Source organism: Talpa europaea, assembly GCF_964194135.1.
Source record: "Talpa europaea genome assembly, chromosome: 6".
Lineage (NCBI taxonomy): Eukaryota > Metazoa > Chordata > Mammalia > Eulipotyphla > Talpidae > Talpa > Talpa europaea.
Window position 1 is genome coordinate 79,714,644 of NC_140072.1, and position 17,971 is coordinate 79,732,614.

General features: G+C 41.6%; 1 protein-coding gene across 1 annotated transcript in view; it reads right to left on the reverse strand.

Annotated features, from left to right (window-relative positions):
• The window catches only part of RCBTB1 (RCC1 and BTB domain containing protein 1), a gene marked incomplete at both ends in the record, with an annotated part of 52,457 nt that extends 36,408 nt beyond the window's left edge, over positions 1 to 16,049 (reverse strand). The window contains 2 exons of the mRNA XM_084234347.1: positions 15,436 to 15,586; positions 15,924 to 16,049. Of these exons, the coding sequence (XP_084090473.1) occupies positions 15,436 to 15,586; positions 15,924 to 16,049 (277 nt within the window). The remainder of the gene's footprint in view (positions 1 to 15,435; positions 15,587 to 15,923) is intronic.
• Positions 16,050 to 17,971: the final 1,922 nt, after the last annotated feature.

Here is a 17,971-nt window from a genome sequence, read left to right on the forward strand (position 1 = left end):
AAAAAGAAAAATATCGGATGGCTTCTCTTATAGCAGGAATATAGGGGAACCAAATAAGACATTGGTGTAAAAAAATAATAACAATACAAAACACAACAAAGCAAAAACAGACAATTATAAATCAGAGACATCCTGCAGGGGAGGAGGCGGGAGAGGGATCAGAGGGAGGGAGGGAGGAGCACACCGGACTGTCGTGATGGTGCACGGGTGCATTTGTGAAGGAAATTCTATGGGGACTACCCCTGAGGGGGTGGGAAGAAGCAAATATTGTTTAAAAATGAACAAGGATGATGGGCCTCCCCGGTGGCACAGCGGTTGAGCGCTGGGTTGCGAAGCTGCCCGCAGCTTCGGTTCAATCCCCAGCTGCTCCCCGGCCACAGGAGGAGGGTCCCACATGGCGCGCAGACCTCTCCTGCCGCCCGCTGCTCCCCTCAGCAGTGTACTTCGGTCCTTCCGCCTGCTCTGCTCCCCGCTCTGGCTCTGGGGAATCCTCTCACCCTCCCACACTTCTGACTGTACCCAGTGCGTGTATAAATAAATAAATCTTTTTTTAAAAAAAATGCTATTAGATACTTTAAAAAAAATGAACAATGATGTAAAAAATAAAAAGAAAACAATAAAAAATAAAAATAAAAAACAAAAATATAAATATTTTTTACAAAAATAATAAAAAATGGTGTTGGGAAAATTGTACAGACAAGTGCAAAAATATATACACACTTGGGGCCTCCCTGGTGGCACAAGGAGTTAAAACACAGCATTATGAAGCTATCCACAGCCACTGCAGCATGAGTTCGATCCCTGGCCAGGGAGGTGACCCAAATGGCACAGCAGACCTCTCCTGTCTCACCTGCTGCTCCCCTCAGCAGTGTATTTCAGTCAATCCACCTGTTTGGTTCCCCACTCTGTCTCTGGTGAATCCTCTCACCCCCATACTTCTGGCCTATATCCCAGTTCTTGTATGCATAAATAAACAAATCCTTAAAAAATATACATACACACTTCACACATAACCAAAAATTTAATAAAAATGGATCAATGAACTTAGGTGTAACAGTAGAAACCATAAAATACATACAAGAAAACATAGGCAAAACACTCCATGAAATGGTTTTAAGGATGTAATTGATTACAGTGACAAGGGAAATGAAAGCAAAAATAGAAAATGGGACTACATCAAATTAAAAAGCTTCTTCACAGTGAAAGAAACTATCATTAAAACAAAAAGACACCCTGTGCTCGCTTCGGCAGCACATATACTAAAATTGGAATGATACAGAGAAGATTAGCATGGCCCCCGCGCAAGGATGACAGGCAAATTCGTGAAGCATTCCCTATTTTTAAAGAGCTTCTGCACAGCAAAAGAGACAATAACAAAAACAAAGAGAAACCCCACCGACTGGGAGAACATTTTTGAACACAACATTAATGATAAAGGACTGATCACAAAAATCTGCAAAAAGTTGATGAGACTGAACAACAACAAAGAAAATAATACAGTCAAAAAATGGGCAGAAGAGCTAAAAAGAAACTTCTCTGAAGAGGAAATGCAAATGGCCAAAGGCATATGAAAAAATGTTTAACATCACTTGTAATCAGGGAGATGCAAATCTGCTGCACCACCCCCTGCAGTGACCCTCAGGGCTAATGGCTGTTGCCATGGTCCCTGAGGTCCGGCGTGGGCAAGGAACCATGCGCGCAGGGGGAGAACAGCAAACTCCCTAAGATGCAGAGAAGCCGAATGCCTGCCAAGAGATAACGACCACCAGAAGCTGCCACAAAGATGATTAAAAGAAATGCTGACCACCTGGAACCTTATCTCGCTTTCTCAAGGCCCATAAACTTTATTCTGCTACAACTGTCTCTCTAAAATCTTTCCTTTTTCTGGTCATTGATTGCTAATTAAAAAGCATACGTAATTTAATAATTAGGCTAATGCAAATGAAACATTACTAAACACTGTGTTATAATAGAATTGTAGTTTAATAATCTTTCTATTATGTGCTTAACTTTAGTACCTTTGATATTAACTACATTATAATATAAATTTACCTATGACAATTAATTATGAGTAAACATAAGTAGATAATAGTAGTAGTAATTAGTACAAGAATATAGAAAGAGTTAATAACCTGTCCAATTAGGAATGAGGCTAGGTCCAGGTGTAACTTCGGACATAAATCACTGCCCTGTCAATTAAGCTATACCTATGAACAAACTGATTTCTTTGATGTTCACTGTTCCTATGCCTTTAGAAAAAACATATATATACTGACCACTAACAAAAATAAAGTTGCACTCAGATTTACACTCTCTCTTGAAGTGTGTCTGTTTGTCATTTCTTTAACCGAATCCCTGACCACCCTGCGCAGTCTCTCAACCCTGAGACGGCCTCATTGCCTACTGCTGTGCTGGTCCGGGCAGGTGGCGCCCAAACGTGGGGCCCGATTTCAAATTTTGCTGAGTTGTCCACCTAAAGAAAGAGGTGAGTAACGAAGAGGTTGCGTTGGGTAAGCTATCTCCTTCTTAGTGTGAGTGTGTGAGTGAATTTTTTTCCCTTAAAAATACCCTCTTTTAAAAGTCAGGGATAGGATCCTCACTGGAGCGTCCGGAGCTCGCTGATAAAGGGTGATCAGTTTGAGACAGTGAGAAGTTCTTCTAAGTGTAAATATTCTCGTGGTGCTGAGTGTGTGAGAGAGTGCATGAATACGGCTCCACGGCCTTAGGGCTACGGAGTCTGAGTGGGCTGCACCCGCGATTCCCGTGGAGGACGTCATAAGGCATAACGGTCATCTGCTCCTTGGAGCAGCCTGGTCCGGGGTTTATACGGACAGACCTTAGCTAAGACGCCTCCGCAAGTTCCCGCGAGGGACACGGGCCGGACAGCACAGTTGAAATAAAGATCTTGGGTGAGTGAACAAAGCACCACGAGGTCATGGGTCAACAACAGACCAAAAACAGAGATCTTTTTCTTTCTATACTGAAAAATATGATTGAAGCATGTGGTATTAAAGTGAATAAAAAAGCTTTGTTACAACTTTATGAACTCATAATGCGGGTTTGCTCATGGTTTCCAGAAGAAGGCAGTCTGTCACTGGAAACTTGGAAAAAGGTAGGAAAAGAAGTAAAAGAATTTTTTGACCTTCATGGGCCATCTCAAGTCCCCGCACAGACTTTGTCCTTGTGGGTACAAATTAGAGACTTATTAATTGATGAAACTGAGGCAGAATTGTGGGAGAGTAAACAGGAAGAGGTTCAGGATAATCCTAAAAACAACAAAAATCTAGAAATAACACCATTACTCGCTCAAGCCTCTGCTCCTATATTAAAAGAATCCTTTTCCCATGCAGAGGATGAGCCTAATGATCATGAATATGCTGAAATGCTAGATAAATTAACTTTCAAAAATGACAAACCCTCCCGCCCAGTTGCCACTCTTTTTCCAATCGTTACTAAGCCCAAAACTGCATTACTTAAAAATCTTCCCCATGATTGTGTCCTTCAAGGACCCCTAGGTGGCATTCTGGGATCAGCAAGAAAGGCCAGTAAAACAGGAGATTTTTCATTTGCCTTTCCCGTGACTGGACCTCCGGTCTTGACTCGCCATGACGATGGCCCTGCATGGGAGGCCATCCCTATAAAAACTCTTAAAGAATTACAGTCAGCTATTCAGACAACGGGACATAACTCCCCTTATACTTATCAAATTATTGACATGTTATCGGCCACTTGGATGACCCCTTATGATTGGCTTAATCTTGCCAAAGCTGTTCTTCCTTCGGGAATGTATATATTATTTCGCATGGAGTATGAGGACCAAGTACATGCCTTCCTTAAGGAACATGATGATATGGTCAAGGCTGAGAAAATTTCTCTTTCCATGTTCATGGGAACAGACAAATATACTGATGTACGCAGACAGGCTGCCCTTCCAAAAGATGTCCTAGTTGAAATTAATAAACTAGCAGTTGCCTCATGGAAAAATTTACCTTCACCTGAGCACAAACCCACTAATCTCACTGATATACACCAACGCCAGGATGAAATGTACCAGGATTTTGTGGCTAGATTAGAAACTGCTCTGGATAAGGTTCTTCCATCCTCCGAAGCACAGGATTTGTTGTTTAAACAACTTGCATGGGAAAATGCTAATTCCCTTTGTAAAGAATTAATTAGAACCATAAGAAAAACTGGTACACTTCAAGATTAAAGTTTGCTTAGATGCTTCCCCAGCGGTTGTTCAAGGCATTGCATATGCTGCAGCAATGAAAGGACAATCTTTTGCCACTTTTGTTCAGTCCATGCCTCATGGGCAGCGTATCCATCAGGTTACAAGCTTCAACTGCGGCCAGCCAGGCCATACCTCCAAAAATTGCCTAAATAAGGCCCAGGTAATTGCTAACCTTAAACGTCCTAATACCCCAGGGCTATGCCCTCGTTGCAAAAAAGGCAATCATTGGGCCACTGAATGTCGTTCTAAATGGCATAAGGATGGCCATAAATTAATCCCTAATTCTAAACAGTCAATTGACTCAAAAAACTTCCAGAGGGGCAAGCCCTCAGCCCCGTAAAAGAAGGAGGGTCTCATCAACAACTCCCTAAGCCCAATTCCCCTCCCCAAGTGTCAGTTAATGACCTTCCCCGGGGCACCCCGGGCAGTGCTGGTTTGGATCTAGCTGCCATCAAGGATGTTTTATTGTCTTCCACAGAAGATGTGCAATTAGTTGAAACTTATTTAAAGGGACCGCTGCCGGCTGGCTCGTTCGGACTAATAATTGGTCGGAGTTCAAATTACAAAAAGAATTTTGAGGTGTTGCCAGGTATTGTTGATGCGGATTTTACAGGCCGAGTCAAAGTTATGATCCGTCCATTAAAGGAAACTATTCAAATTCACAAAGATCAAAGAATAGCTCAAATTCTAATTTTAAATTATGTCAAACTTCCAAACCCAGTTTTAAAAGACAAACGGGGAGACGGTGATTTCGGCTCCACCGAGGTCGTGGCTTGGACACAGCCCATTACAAAACAGAGACCTTTACAGACAATATATGTTAATGGACACCCCTTCACGGGATTATTGGACACTGGTGCTGACAGGTCATGCATAGCTGGCAAAGACTGGCCCTCGTCATGGCCCATTACTAATTCCTCATCTACTTTAATTGGTTTAGGCATGGCAAACAATGTAGCTCAAAGCTCTCAGGTTTTACATTGGCAAATGAATGAGCATTCTGGTCTCTTTCAGCCATATGTGATTCCTTCCTTGCCTTTTTCATTATGGGGCCGTGATGTGATGGAATCTATGGGGTTAACTCTCACCGCTCCTGATTTAATTGATGAACAGGCTTTTTCTTAGGGGCCATTGCGGAAAATTTATTTGCTGATAAAATTGCTTGGAAAAACAATGATCCTGTCTGGATACCTCAATGGCCCCTTACATCTGACAAAATCCAGGCTATACATGACATTGTCTCTGACCAATTACAAAAAGGACATTTAGAGCCCTCTAACAGTCCGTGGAATACTCCTGTCTTTGTAATTAAAAAGAAGTCAGGAAAATGGAGGCTTCTTCAGGACCTCCGCTCAATTAACGACACTATGCATGATATGGGAGCGCTTCAACTTGGACTCCCCTCCCCTGTAGCTGTTCCAAAACAAAATCATATCATAATTATTGATTTGCAGGACTGTTTTTTCACCATTAAACTACACCCTAATGATTCTCCTCGGTTTGCCTTTAGTGTTCCATCCGCTAATTTTAGCCAACCCTGGCAACGCTTTCAATGGAAAGTCCTGCCTCAAGGCATGAAAAATTCTCCTACCTTATGTCAAAAATTTGTTGATCAGGCTTTACAAGCTACCAGACATAAATTTCCTGATGCATATATCATTCATTACATGGATGACATTCTCCTGAGCCACTCCTCTAAGGAAGGTGTGGAGACGCTTTTACAATGTTTAATTACTGACCTGACCTCCTTTGGTCTTGTCATTGCTCCTGACAAAATTCAGCGTGATCGACCACTTAACTATCTGGGAAAAACTATTCATGATGATTTCATCATGACTCAAAATCTTCAAATCCGCCTTGATAAACTTTCCACATTAAATGATTTTCAAAAATTGCTTGGAAACATTAATTGGATTCGTCCTTATCTTAAAATTACTACAGGTGATTTACACCCTCTTTTCCAGATTTTACAAGGAGATCCTAACCCTAAATCACCTAGGTCCTTGACACCCGAGGCTCTCTCAAAACTGCATTTGATTGAACAAAAACTTTCTGAAGCTAAAGTTTCTCAAATTGATTATTCATCACCATGGGAATTACTTGTCCTTAAAACTGAATTCACCCCTACTGCCTGCCTGTGGCAATCAGGTATTCTTGAATGGCTTTATTTAGCACACAATCAAACAAAAATGGTTACATCTTATACATCTATGTGTGCATTTCTGATAATGAAAGGGTTGACACGATCTAAAGAACTGTTTGCCAGACTTCCTGCCACTATTGTTGTCCCATATACTAGAACACAGTTTGAATTTCTGCTTCAAAATGATGATGACTGGGGCATAGCCTTGCTCAATTTTCCTGGTCAGGTCAAATTCCACCTGCCACAGCACCCTATTTTAAAATTCGCGACGGAAACTGCTTTAACTTTTCCAAAAATTGTTTCCTCGCAGCCTCTGCCCGGAGCTGCCGTTGTCTTTACTGACGGTTCCTCCTCTGGAATTTCGGCAGTATATCATCCTGATCAGCCTCCTATACAGCGTTTCTCTAAAGGAATTTCTGCTCAGCAGGCTGAAATCATTGCTGTAACACTTGCTTTAGAGCATTACACATGTCCTTTGAATTTATATTCTGATTCTAAATATGTTGTCTCTTTGTTTCCGGCAATTGAAACTGCCTTGATATCTGGGTCATCCCATATTTCTTCCTTACTGGCTCATTTACAAACACTGCTACGAGCCAGAACACAAAAATTATTTATTGGCCACATTAGAAGTCATTCTAATCTGCCTGGACCCCTGTCCTTAGGTAATCAGATGGCTGATTTACTTACAAAATCTTCAGCTGTCATGACGGTGGCTCAGGCTCAAGAGAGCCACGCTCTTCATCACCAAAATGCTAATGCTCTACGTCACCGTTTTCAAATTACTAGAGAACAAGCCAGACAAATTGTTCGTGAATGTCCTTCTTGTCCGGATGTTCATCATCCTCCCAAACTAGGAGTTAATCCTCGAGGCTTAAAGCCTCAAGTTCTCTGGCAAATGGATGTAACTCATGTCCCCTCTTTTGGGAGACTTTGTTTTGTTCATGTAACCGTTGATACTTTCTCACATGCTGTTCATGCCACTGCCCGTACTGGTGAGGCAGTGAAGGATGTTATTCAACACCTTATTGCATGTTTTGCGGTGTTGGGTAAGCCATTAAAATTAAAAACTGACAATGCTCCTGCATATACTTCCAAATCATTTAAGTCATTTTGTGCCCAATGGAATATTGCTCATGTTACTGGCATCCCTTACAATCCACAAGGTCAAGGTATTATAGAAAGAACTCACCAAACATTAAAAACTCAACTTGACCGTCTACAAAATGTAGCCCGTTTTTATTCCCCTCAACATCTTTTGCAGCATGCTCTGTTTGTAATTAATCATCTTAATTCGGATGACAAAGGTGTCACCCCTATGGTGCGGCATTGGGGATACACTGACGTTTCCCATCTGCCTCAGGTCAAATGGAAAGACCTCCTCACTGGAGCCTGGAAAGGCCCAGATTTACTGCTTGCCTCAGGGCGAGGTTATGCTTGTATTTTTCCTCAGGATGCCGACTCCCCTGTCTGGATTCCGGACAGACTCATCCGCCACTGCCCGTCGGTCCCGGTCCCGAGCGCGAGCTCAGGCTCTCCGCCACCGACGGCAGATGGCGCGCTTGACAAGGAGGATGCGTCGCCTTCACCTTCAACGGCAGCATCCCAGCAGTCTTCCGACGTGGGGTCACATAAAGGCCCTCTCGATTATGGCTGAAGACCTGGTTCAGCAACATAATGCTCCACGCACTGCCTCATCAATTTTCCTGGCACTTATTGCCATTTTGGCAACTCAGTCTACGCCCATACAAGCGGCACATTTCTGGGCTTATGTTCCCGAGCCACCTTTTCTGCACCCGGTTCCCTGGACAGAAAACTCTGTCATAAAAGTTTATGTAAATGACACCAACCTTCTTGGTGGCTTGGCTGATTTTCACTCTGAACACATGGTTTCTTCCCCTATTGATTATGAGGGCCTATCTGATGACCCTCCACTTTGTGCCTTTGTTAATTCTGTCTCCCTTCCTGGTTGTATGATGCTACATTATGTTTTCATGTTCACTGATGCACCACCTCGCACTTCCCCTAAAAGCCATCAAACAAACAACAAAGACCGAGTCGTCTGGGATTTAACGTTCATGGCCTTGGACCAATTAATGGCAGACGATGAAATCCGCACCTTCTCCTCACCGCCCTTTACTCCCCCTTTTCCCAACTGTGTTCAAAAATACCGGGATGTTGACCAATACTGGGATTCACTTATTTCCTACCCAGTTTGGCTGCACTGTGGTTTTTCTCAAGCAATGCCTATATCCCCTCTTATGTCTCAGTTTACTGTATATGATTTTTCATTTGCTGTTCCAACCCTTCCCTATAGAAGGTTTTCTGTTGGATGGGTGCCACCTATGTATGCTTTTAATCATCACAATAAGACTTATTTACAGCCTGAACTTTTTCGTCTCTTCGCTGCCTTTGATGATGTAATTTTCAGACAACCTGGACAGGACACTGCTAAGATCCCAGTGCGTGCCTGCGTTGGATACCCCTTTGCTCTACTTCTGGGAAATGCCACAGCTACACGCATTCAATTGCGTGGGACTTCTTACTCTGTACATTGTTCTGGCTGTGTTATTACTAATTGTATTACCCCCTCTCTTGCTCGTATGTATCCTGTAGTGGTCTTACTTAAAAGACCCCCCTATGTTATGTTACCTGTTGATTTACATGATATGCCTTGGTATGATAATACTGCCATGCAAGTTTTAGATGAAGTACATGCCCTTCTTCGTCCTAAACGTTTTATTGCCACCCTTATTCTAGGAATTGCTGCTCTAATTTCCCTGGTTACCTCCTTAGCTACTTCCTCTGTTGCTTTAATTCAGGAAACTAAGACAGCTTCTTTTGTAAATGACCTTACCAAAAATGTGACCATGGCACTCTCTGTGCAGCGGGACATTGACTACAAGTTAGAAAGAAAGATAAATGCCCTGGAAGAAATTGTTATTGCCATTGGAGATGAAGTTCAGCTGCTTAAGCAGCAATTATCCACTCGCTGCCACGTTCACTTTCGTTTCATTTGTGTTACACCTTTGCGTTATAATTCCTCTCTACATTGGAATCTTACTAAACATCACCTATTGGGCATCTGGCATGACAATGACCTCTCTCATGACCTTGCATCTCTTCAGTCTGAAATCTCTGCTGTCAGTAAATCTCACCTAGATACTTCAGTCTCTTCCTTTGCCCATTCTCTGGCTTCCACTCTCCAATCTTTAACTCCTACTCACCGGTATCATCTTGTTCTCTCCTTCCTTGTTCTTTCCCTACTTGTCCTGCTTCTCTGTTTGTTTATTCCCTTCTGTGTCCGCTCACTTCACAGGTCCATCTACCGCATCCAGTGTGACATGTATGCTTACCAACTTCGTTCTAAAATCAAAGGGGGACCTGCTGCACCCCCCCCTGCAGTGACCCTCAGGGCTAATGGCTGTTGCCATGGTCCCTGAGGTCCGGCGTGGGCAAGGAACCATGCGCGCAGGGGGAGAACAGCAAACTCCCTAAGATGCAGAGAAGCCGAATGCCTGCCAAGAGATAACGACCACCAGAAGCTGCCACAAAGATGATTAAAAGAAATGCTGACCACCTGGAACCTTATCTCGCTTTCTCAAGGCCCATAAACTTTATTCTGCTACAACTGTCTCTCTAAAATCTTTCCTTTTTCTGGTCATTGATTGCTAATTAAAAAGCATACGTAATTTAATAATTAGGCTAATGCAAATGAAACATTACTAAACACTGTGTTATAATAGAATTGTAGTTTAATAATCTTTCTATTATGTGCTTAACTTTAGTACCTTTGATATTAACTACATTATAATATAAATTTACCTATGACAATTAATTATGAGTAAACATAAGTAGATAATAGTAGTAGTAATTAGTACAAGAATATAGAAAGAGTTAATAACCTGTCCAATTAGGAATGAGGCTAGGTCCAGGTGTAACTTCGGACATAAATCACTGCCCTGTCAATTAAGCTATACCTATGAACAAACTGATTTCTTTGATGTTCACTGTTCCTATGCCTTTAGAAAAAACATATATATACTGACCACTAACAAAAATAAAGTTGCACTCAGATTTACACTCTCTCTTGAAGTGTGTCTGTCTGTCATTTCTTTAACCGAATCCCTGACCACCCTGCGCAGTCTCTCAACCCTGAGACGGCCTCATTGCCTACTGCTGTGCTGGTCCGCGGCACAAATCAAAACTACCATGAGATACCATCTTACACCAGTGAGAATGGCACATATTAAAAAAACTAGCAACAACAAATGTTGGCGAGGGTGTGGAGAAAAAGGAACTCTCCTGCACTGTTGGTGGGAGTGCAAACTGGTCCAACCACTATGGAGAGCTGTGTGGAGATTCCTGGACCTACTAAACATAGAGCTTCCATAGGATCCAGCAATTCCACTCCTAGGTATTTACCCAAAGGACACATCAATTCCAAAGAGCACCTGCACCCCTATGTTTATAGCAGCACTGTTTACAATAGCTAAGCTTTGGAAACAGCCCAAATGCCCAAAAATAGATGACTGGATCAAGAAGATGTGGTACATATACACCATGGAATATTACTCAGCATTCAAAAAAGATAAACACATGCAATTTGCAGCAACATGGATTGTGCTGGAAGGGAACATGCTCAGCGAAATAAGCCAGAAAGAAAAAGAAAAATACCGGATGGTCTCACTCATAGCAGGAATCTAGAAAACTTAAATAAGGGACCAAGAAAATGAATAACTACAAGAAAGTGAAAATCAAAATCAACAAACAACTATGAACTAGAGACACTCTATGGGAAGTGGGGGACGGGGAGGGATTGGGGTCAAAATAAGGGGATTGCAATGGTATGGGGAATATAAAAATAAAATTTATTATAAAAAAAACAACAAAAAGACACCCTATTGAATAGGAGGAAAATTTTTGCACATCATATACATTTGACAGGGGGGTTAATATCAAGATCTACAAAGAACTCATACAACTCAACACAAAGAAAAAAACTAACAAACATAAAACAAGTAACCCAACCAAAAATTGTCAGAAGAGCAAAATACACACTTCTCTAATGAAGACATATAGATGACCAACCAGCACCTCATTCACTGTAGCACTTTTTACAACAGCTAAGCTATAGAAAAAATTGAAGTGCCTAAAGATAGATGAGTAGATTAGGAATATGTGGTATATGTAAAAGAAGGAAAAGAACACCTGTACCCCTATGTTAATTGCAGCACTATTTACAATAGGTAAAACCTGGAAACAACCCAAATGTCCAAAAATAGATGACTGGATCAAGAAGATGTGGTACATATCACAATGGACTATTATTTAGCTATCAAAAAAAGCTATCATGCCATTCACACAGCAACATGGGTGGAACTGAAGGAATTATGCTCAGTGAAATAAGAAGGAAAAAGAAAAAAAAAACAATGGTTTCACCTATAAGAGGAATACAGGCAAACCAAAACAAACAGACAATTATAAACCAGAGACATCCTGCAGGGGAAGAGAAGGGAGAGGGATTGGAGGGAGGGAAGGAGGAGCATAGGGGACTGTGGTGATGGTGCACGTGAACTGATGAAGGAAATTCTATGGGGACTATATCTGAGGGTAAAAAAAAAAAAAGCAAACATTGTTTAAAAATAAATGTAAAATATATAAAATATATACAAATTTTTTTTCAAAAAGAACACAACTCAGCTTTAAAAAAAGACAAACTCTTAAGATTTGTAACAACATGAATGGAACTAAAGGAGATAACACTAAGCAAAATAAGTCAGAAGGAGAAAGACAAATATTAGACAGTGTTGCTAATATGTGGAATATAGAGAAACAAAACAAAGGGTCAGAAAAACCAAGCCAATAATAAACCCTAGAAATCTGACTGTAGAACTGAAACTACCAGAGGCAGATGGGGGAGGGCTAATGGGAAGGGGCCAGAGTGGACTATGTTGGAGTACTTTCAGTGCCTTGGTGGCAGGTGTGATGTGGTAACCTCTAAATTATATACAATGCTGTAAACCATTTGCATTTAAGAATGCAAAAACACCAATTCAAAGGAATATATGCATTCCTATGGTCACTGCAGCACTGTTTACAAGAGCCAAGTTATGGAAACCATTTAAGTGTCCAACGAATAAAGAATATGTAGCATATAAAAATGGAATACTACTAAGCTGTCAAAGAGATGAACTCTTGCCATTTGTGACAACATGAATGGAATTAGAGGGGATTATTCTAAGCGAGTAAGTCAGAAGGAGAAAGAGAAATATCAGATGATTTCACTTATATGTGAAATATAAAACACAAAGCAAAGAAACAGACAAAAAGCAAACCAAAATCCTTGAAATATGACAACAGAACTGAGGCTACCAGAAGGGGAGGATGGGAGGGTGGGAGCACTGGGGCAGGGGTTCAGTGAACTATGGTAGAAGATTATGTTGCTTTAATGGTGGGTGTGGTATAACACACATTTCTAGAGGTGTGAACTTACACCTCTAAAACATATACTTTATGACAAATCAACAATGCTTCAATAAACACGTTGAAATAATCAAATTGAATTGAAAACCAAAAGAAAAATATTTCAAAAGAAAACTATTTTACATTTAATTTTTATGTTTTATATTAAATTGTAACACTCAAGATGGTTAAAACTGCATGCTCTGTACTGAAAATAATTGCAAAAGAAGAGTTATAGTTTGGGCCTCCCCTGGTGGCACAGCGGTTGAGCACTGGGCTGTGAAGCTGCCCGCAGCCTCTGCAGCGCCCGTTCGATCCCCGGCCACTGACGAGGGTCCCACGTGGCGCGACAGACCTCTCCTGCCGCGCCCGCTACTCCCCTCAGCGGTGTACTTTGTCAGTCTGCCTGTTCTGTTCCCCGTTCTGGCTCTGGTGAATTCTCTCACCCTCCCGTGCTTCTGACTGTACCCAGTGCTTGCATAAATAAATAAATAAATAAATAAATAAATCTTTAAAAAAAAAGAAAAGAAAAGAAAAAAGGAAGAGTTATAGTTTGCTGTGGTAACCACTTTGAAGAGAACCAAGTATTTTATGATCAGAAATCAATGACTAGGTAAAACTGGTATGTTTTAGGAAAAAGGTAAATCATTAGGTCACAATGGACAATAAGCTGAGCCAGTCAGCAAAGCAGTAACTGCCTAAAGGAGTTGGGGTGCATGCTGCCAGACAGCACGATGACACAGCGTAGAAGTGGGATCATGTTGTTGTGCTCAACATCAGTTATCTTCTTATTAGATGGACATGCTCAGTTTGAGGAAGATGGAGAGAATCTGGAATAGATTCAAGATATGAATTAAAGCAATTAAAAAGCTCAATACTAAGATGATGGCAGTATCCAAAGAGGCCATGATTATCCAATCTAAAGCCAAGATGTAATGGAAGCAAACTGTGGCCCAAATGCAACATTAAAAGCTTATCCAATTAAAAAGCTGAGAGCCTCCGAGAGAGAACAAGAGTTTAAGTTCCTAAAATATAAAAGGAATACTTTAAGTTAGATATAATACTTTGTTAGAGTTCTGGCTGCCCAAACACCCAAAGACGACTGTATGATCTTCCTCAGAAAGAAAAAGCTGAAGAATCTACCCACCTGTATGAATCCCATATCCTTTTCTTATGGCAACTGCATGAATTCCAGGATAAACTAAGATTTCTTTAACTCCAATGTTAAGCGCAACATGCAGGGCCTCCCCGGTGGTGCAGCGGTTGAGCACTGGGCTGCGAAGTTCTGCAGCGCTGGTTCGATCCCCGGCCGCTGGGCGAGGGTCCCACATGGCGCGCAGACCTCTCCTGCCGCCCACTGCTCCCCTCAGCAGTGTACTTCGTCACTCTGCCTGCTCTGCTCTCCCCTCTGGCTCTGGTGAATTCTCTCACCCTCCCAACCCGCGCTTCTGGCTGTATCCAGTGCTTGTATAAATAAATAAATAAATCTTTTAAAAAAAAAAAAAAAGAGCAACATGCAGAGAAATGAAAACCACTATTACCTGTGTCTATAAAAATGTACAAAGTGAAACCTGAAAGTTGCCTTGCTATCACAAATCCACTGAAAATGATGCCAGGCAAAACTGAGACATGAACAGGGATTCAAACCGTTATGAGAAAAAAACCCATGGTGCACATTCTAAAACTTTGTGCCTAACCATGCACACAAAAGCCAAGTAATCAAACTCTCATGTGCTCAAAGATTTTTAATTGGTGTGAGGTTCAAAGGGTATAGTGAGGGGTGAAGAGGAGCAGGGGAGAGTAGGATTTCAAAGTATAAACTCTCTATCAGACTCTGACATCAACCATCCCCTCATGAGCAAGGGTTCAGTCAAATAAGCAGGGTCCAAATAGAAGCAGCCAAGGCCCAATGGGAAAGATTCTAGGAGAACAAATCCAAGGGAGAGCCCAGCATGAAAAACAAACAAGAGATTGCACAGGGCCCACAGGGCTGGCAGAGAAGGAGAGAACCAAAGTTCAAAATGTGCCACCCAAGCTGATTCCACCATGAGGTCAAGGCTGCTGGTCTCCCCAAGGAGTGGGTTTGTGCTGCCTGCCAAAGCACTAAATCCAGAAAAGAGAGATGGGGCGCACATATGTTCAGTGCTTTAAGTTCAACAAGGCCACTGAGCACCACTGCCTTACCCCTCCCCATCCCACTCAGGAAGTCAGGTCCATGGCGTGCCAGGAGTTGTAATGCTTGTTGTGCAGAGATGAGGGAGGAGTTATTCGGGATTTTACCAGGTAGAATCTGGTTCCCATCACCCCAGCCTGACTGACTGGTCCCTGGCCATTCCACTGCATCCTCTCACAGAAGGACCCCTCTGCTCTATCTAACCTTCCACAACTTTAGTAATCTAAAACCTCAGCAGTATGCTTTAATTGGCAAGTCATCCTACGTCTGTTTCAGAATTAATCTGAAATGTTTAACGGTCACCTGTTTTGTATACTTCCCATATTAAATTTGATATGGTCACACTTCTCCCCACCTACCTTAGTTTAGAATTTTCTGCTCGATGCTCACAACCTGAAAAGCTAGCTTTTGTTCCCTCTTTACCTTCGGTGCTGATAAGAACATGTGGTCCACTCCCATAACTAAGGCTTTTAATCTTCTTTCCACAGAAAGCTTCTAGCTTTTTAGGGACAAGAGTACTCTGGTTATCTCCAGTTCCTAGACAGTTACTATAGTTCAATCCAAATACAAAGACCTAGAAAAAAAATAGTTCTGGGTCACTTGATTTAATTTTCTCTGAAAATAAGACATACTAAAGTTCAGTTTGATACCTCAGTAGGTAGGAGATTGGCAGGTTGTTAAAAATTCAACCTCTGCTGACATTAGTTAAATTTTAACATATTTGACGATATTATGAAATTCAAAGAGTAGAGGGTATTAAAACAAGAAACTTGTGAGAGAAATCGTATCAAAGACACTGAATTTCAAGTATTTTTTTAATCCCCATCTTTTCTCACTCTGCAAACTATCCACTTTAAAGCCCAACTACAAAATAAGTCCTAAAATTAAACTCTGGACTTTGAGAGTCTTACCTCATCATTGTCAGTAACATACAGGGCTTCGTTTGCTGAAGTGCCAAAGACACATGCTTTCCGAATAGATGCAATTTCTTGAGGTGAGAGCAGAGTGAAGATTGGCCATTTCCCTACATCCACCATGACTCTGGCTATAAGCAATTCCTATAAATAAGCTGGCATTTCTGCTGTAACAAACAAAAAGGATTCCTACTGAAAAGTAAATACCAAACAAAACAAACAAAAAGGACACTGCTTATAAAAGGCAACAAAGCTATCCCAGAATAAACTACCCACCTTTGGTTTGGTTAAGTGGATGGCTCACTTTCCTCAGCAATGTTCCAATGCTTCCTACACCTTCTCTCCAAGGCCTTCTCCTGTAATGGGAGGAAAAATTGTTAGAACCCACTGCTTGCCCACTGACAAGTCTGCCTATCTGCTACATACAAGCTTGCATACAACCAAAGGCAGACAATGGAGCAAAGACATGCTGACTGTATGAAAGCAAGGCTTCTTCTCAGGTATTTTCCCCCGAGGGTATTGGGATAAAAAAGGTGACAACATTAGTTTGTCTAAGGTAGCTAATTCTCAAAGAGGAGTCTGTGAGTGTGATAAAAATCAGAATGTTACCTTTCTACCTTTCCATCCTCTACTACCACTCCCAGGATGCCCTGAAAGACCGCTATCTATGGTAGGAAATCACGGCCACAGAGAGCCGCTGTTTGTCTAATGATGGAAATAGGACATCCCTCAGATAGTCGAGAGGCAAAAATATTTAAACGCACTAGCTTAAGGATTACTATATGAAACTATAAAAAGAAATATTATATTCTGTTCCTAATTTACATCACCACATTCCCTACATGTATTTTATTTCACAGACCGTATTTATTTCACATTGAGAAAAGTTATCATATGAATAACAGGAAAGACAAATTCACCCTAATTCTGGGATTAGAACTGATGACTAACCACCTTCAGGCAAAAACAACTAGCTAACTAGTACCCTGTAAAGTAGAAAGATACATAAATTTCCATAAAAATCTAAACTTGATCTGTTTAAATTTTACACACAGAATCCTGGTCACAGTTCTGATTCTTCTAGTTCAGAAAGCATTTCTCAAAATTCCAGGGGACTGCACAAACACAAAGCACCCAATCGTGCCAAGTGAGTTTCCATTCTGCCTCCCACCGCTGGAACTGAAATAGAACCAAACAATTGATAAATGCAACCAAGGTTTCCTAGTGAGGTCCAGAGCTCTAGAAATTCCTTCCGACTCACTCTCTTCTCAGACCTCTAAAAATAGCCAAGAGAGGAAGAAGGCTCAAGACAAAGTCTTTCTGGCACCAGCACTTCCGACAGTACCTGCAGAGAGGGATTTGGGCTTGAGCAGGCTCAGCCAAAGCCTCAGTTTCTGCCATCCAGGGAGATTTTTCTCATCAACCCTACCTTGAATGACAAGGATTAGGTGTCTGCTGTGCCCCAAGTTTACATCACCTAGTCAGTGATCACGAAACACCACCAGGACAGGCTATTCCTGTCACAGCACAGCCATCCTCCAGGAACACATTTGAATGTTCTGAAATGTGTGTTTGTATTGTTGCAATCACAACAACAACTAGCACCTCATGAGCACCATATCCCAAGTAATGATCTAATCCTCACTTTACAAAGATTTTAAGAATTTGCTCAAACTATTAAGTGGCAGGATCAGGACCTGATGCCATGTAATCCAGAGCCAGTGTCTGTACTCTTCAGCTATCCACTTCCTGTTTATGAGCCTATGTGCCATCCTTATACAAAAAGTCCCATTTTTTACTACACTTTTTTGGGGGGTCTATGTCATTACTTTTGTATTAGAAATATAGGCTCTCCCCCCTCAGGTGTTGTTTGCACATGGCGCCCAACACCAAGGCACACACAGGGACTGTTGTTCTTGATTTGTAAGCATTCTTTGTATGGTAAATGCTTTTAGGAGTAACACAAAGGATGCCCCCTTCACCCCAAATGGCCTGCCTTATGCCTCTTGCAAAACAGACAAGGAATGGAGGCACAAGACGTGAAA